At 50.4% G+C, this 3,276-nt stretch overlaps 1 protein-coding gene across 1 annotated transcript; it reads left to right on the top strand.

Annotated features, from left to right (window-relative positions):
- The first annotated feature begins 1,102 nt into the window (after positions 1-1,102).
- Positions 1,103-2,677, top strand: LOC124683630 (berberine bridge enzyme-like Cyn d 4). The gene has a single exon (XM_047218111.1). It carries the CDS (start codon positions 1,103-1,105, stop codon positions 2,675-2,677), a length of 1,575 nt encoding a protein of 524 aa, XP_047074067.1.
- The last annotated feature ends 599 nt before the right edge of the window (positions 2,678-3,276 follow it).

Genomic DNA, 3,276 nt, shown 5'->3' with positions numbered 1-3,276 from the left:
ACACCACCATGACAGCACCAGAAGTTCAGCTTCTCCAAAAGGAACGCCTCCAAAAGGTAACAGTGCACCAGCGCTGTCGTCGCCCGATTATAGATCTTAGGAAACTAGTGATATGGATGAGGATGAGCTTCCGTCGGAAAACAAAGGGGATGCTGCATGCAAGTCCAAGAATCCATATGAGAAGAAGAGCAATTAAACATCCTTCGAAGATCCTCAACAAAGGCGAAGAAATCCGCTCCCCCGGGCACTCAACGCACTATTATAGAGGGTAGACCGTTTTATCTTAATTCAATGATTTTTCTGTTAAAGAGATAACTAACCTCAAATGTTTATCAACATAATGTAGGAACTATATATTTGTTTAAAAAAGAACTATATAGATTAGTTTACATATTCAGTATCAGCAACATGGGTGCTGCAATATATTTCATGATAATCATTTGCCCACAAATTTTAGATTGCTAAAGATGTTACTCAAAAACATGATATTTTGCTTACCAAAACATTCCTGATAGTAGTAGTGCAATTTTGTTTACTGTCACAAGATGGGAAATATTGTGATATCGACGAAACATATTTTTATTTCTTGAACACTTTACACTTTTGTTTTTTTCAGTGAATATTACATTGATGCTTTAAATTCGATATATAAGGCTCCTGCATTTTCGCTTCTAATTATGTTGTAGACTCATATTGCTTTGAGATGTGTGATGTTATGGTAACATAGCTAGTTACCACCTCACTCTCTTTCTTCATTTATTGGTATGCCATGTCACCAAAATGCATTGAAAGGTGTGATGTTACCACCAATGTTACTCCCACTATGAGCAGTCTAAAAGAGAGGTGCTACAGTTCCGGCGCGAAGTCGAAGATGCGATGCCCGATCGCCACATCACGCACAACCCTGTACAAACGGGGACCTTGACTTGGTTAAACACCCCAGATTTAGATTGCTACCTCACCAATTGATGGATCCGCGCTTGTAGGTTACGGACTCCGGAGAGACGAAAGGTGCTCAGTCGAAGCCTGCTGTCCTATATAAGCTCATCTCTCCTGTCCTCGTCTCCGGAGAGCCACCGAGTACACTCCAAGCTAAGCCACGATGGCGAATTCCAGAGCCTTGGCGCTGGTGCTGCTCTTCTGTGCCTTGGCGTCCTCTTGCGAGGTCGCCCTGTCCTACTTCCCGCCGGCAGCCAAGGAGGATTTCCTGGGATGCCTCGTGAAGCAGATCCCGCCCCGCCTCCTCTTCGCCAAAAGCTCGCCCGCCTACCCCTCCGTGCTGGGGCAAACCATCCGGAACTCGAGGTGGTCGTCGCCGGACAACGTGAAGCCGCTCTACATCATCACCCCCACCAACACCTCCCACATCCAGTCAGCCGTGGTGTGCGGCCGTCGTTACAAGGTCCGCATCCGCGTGCGCAGCGGCGGGCACGACTACGAGGGCCTCTCGTACCGCTCCCTGCAGCCCGAGAACTTCGCCGTCGTCGACCTCAACCAGATGCGGGCGGTGTGGGTGGACGGCAAGGGCCGCACAGCGTGGGTCGACTCCGGCGCGCAGCTCGGCGAGCTCTACTACGCCATCTCCAAGTATAGCCGCACGCTGGCGTTCCCTGCCGGCGTGTGCCCGACCATCGGCGTGGGCGGCAACCTCGCGGGCGGCGGCTTCGGCATGCTGTTGCGCAAATACGGCATCGCCGCAGAGAACGTCATCGACGTGAAGCTCGTCGACGCCAACGGCAAGCTGCACGACAAGAAGTCCATGGGCGATGACCATTTCTGGGCCGTGAGGGGTGGCGGGGGCGAGAGCTTCGGCATCGTGGTCGCGTGGCAGGTGAAGCTCCTGCCGGTGCCTCCCACCGTGACCATCTTCAAGATCCCCAAGTCCGTTAGCGAGGGCGCCGTGGACATCATCACCAAGTGGCAAGTGGTCGCGCCGCAACTTCCCGCCGACCTCATGATCCGCGTCATCGCGATGGGGCCCAAGGCCACGTTCGAGGCACTGTATCTCGGCACCTGCAAAACCCTGACGCCCCTGATGCAGAGCAAGTTCCCCGAGCTCGGCATGAACCCCTCGCACTGCAACGAGATGTCATGGATCGAGTCCATCCCCTTCGTCCACCTCGGCCACCGGGACTCTCTGGAGGACGACCTCCTGAACCGGAACAACTCCTTCAAGCCCTTCGCCGAATACAAATCGGACTACGTCTACGAGCCATTCCCCAAAAGCGTGTGGGAGCAGATCTTTGGCACCTGGCTCGTGAAGCCTGGTGCGGGGATCATGATCTTCGACCCCTACGGCGCCACCATTAGCGCCACCCCGGAATCGGCGACGCCGTTCCCTCACCGCAAGGGCGTCCTCTTCAACATCCAGTACGTCAACTACTGGTTCGCTCCGGGAGCCGGCGCCGCGCCCTTGTCGTGGAGCAAGGAAATCTACAACTACATGGAGCCGTACGTGAGTAAGAACCCCAGGCAGGCCTACGCCAACTACAGGGACATCGACCTTGGGAGGAACGAGGTGGTGAACGACGTTTCGACCTACAGCAGCGGTAAGGTCTGGGGACAGAAATACTTCAAGAATAACTTCGAGAGGCTCGCCGTTACCAAGGGCAAGGTTGATCCTACGGACTACTTCAGGAACGAGCAGAGCATCCCACCACTGATCGAGAAGTACTGATTGATCAAGGGAGATCGATCATGCATTTTCTGCGGTGCTCGTGGAGATTTAGAGCGTTGTTGGCGCATAACAATGGCCAACTAATAAGGATCGTGTTTTTCCCCCCTTTTTTCGTTAGTAAAAGTTTTTCCTTCTTTTGTGTTAGTTCTCTACGTGCCCCGACTTACTGCATTTGGTCATAAGTGAATAAGTGATGCATGTAGCTTGTCTCGTCTTAGAATTTCTAATTGTGATCAGTGAATTTCTCTAGTTGAGATTCCGGTACAATTCTAGACTATTTTGCCCACATATGAATTCGAGTTTAACATTTCCAATGTAAATAGCACCAAATCTTCTTCCTTTGTAACTATCATGTAAACATAACACGGTCTAGAGGCTGATTGTAACTGGACGCTCCATCCTTATGTTGTGGCAAAGCATAGGGAAATTCTCATCTTTCTATCTATCTATCTATCTTATATCTTATCTTATATATTTACTAATTGGAGGCACCATACGAGACACCACGTTAATCCACATCATCAGAATAATTAAGACAATTAGATCTAACATTTACGGCTAAGATTAGTCGAGAGAGCTATAATTTATAACGTAACGTA

This window comes from Lolium rigidum, chromosome 1, assembly GCF_022539505.1.
Source record: "Lolium rigidum isolate FL_2022 chromosome 1, APGP_CSIRO_Lrig_0.1, whole genome shotgun sequence".
NCBI classification, from domain to species: domain Eukaryota; kingdom Viridiplantae; phylum Streptophyta; class Magnoliopsida; order Poales; family Poaceae; genus Lolium; species Lolium rigidum.
Note: the sequence above shows the minus strand (reverse complement) of the source record. Positions and strands in the feature narration are given on the sequence as shown.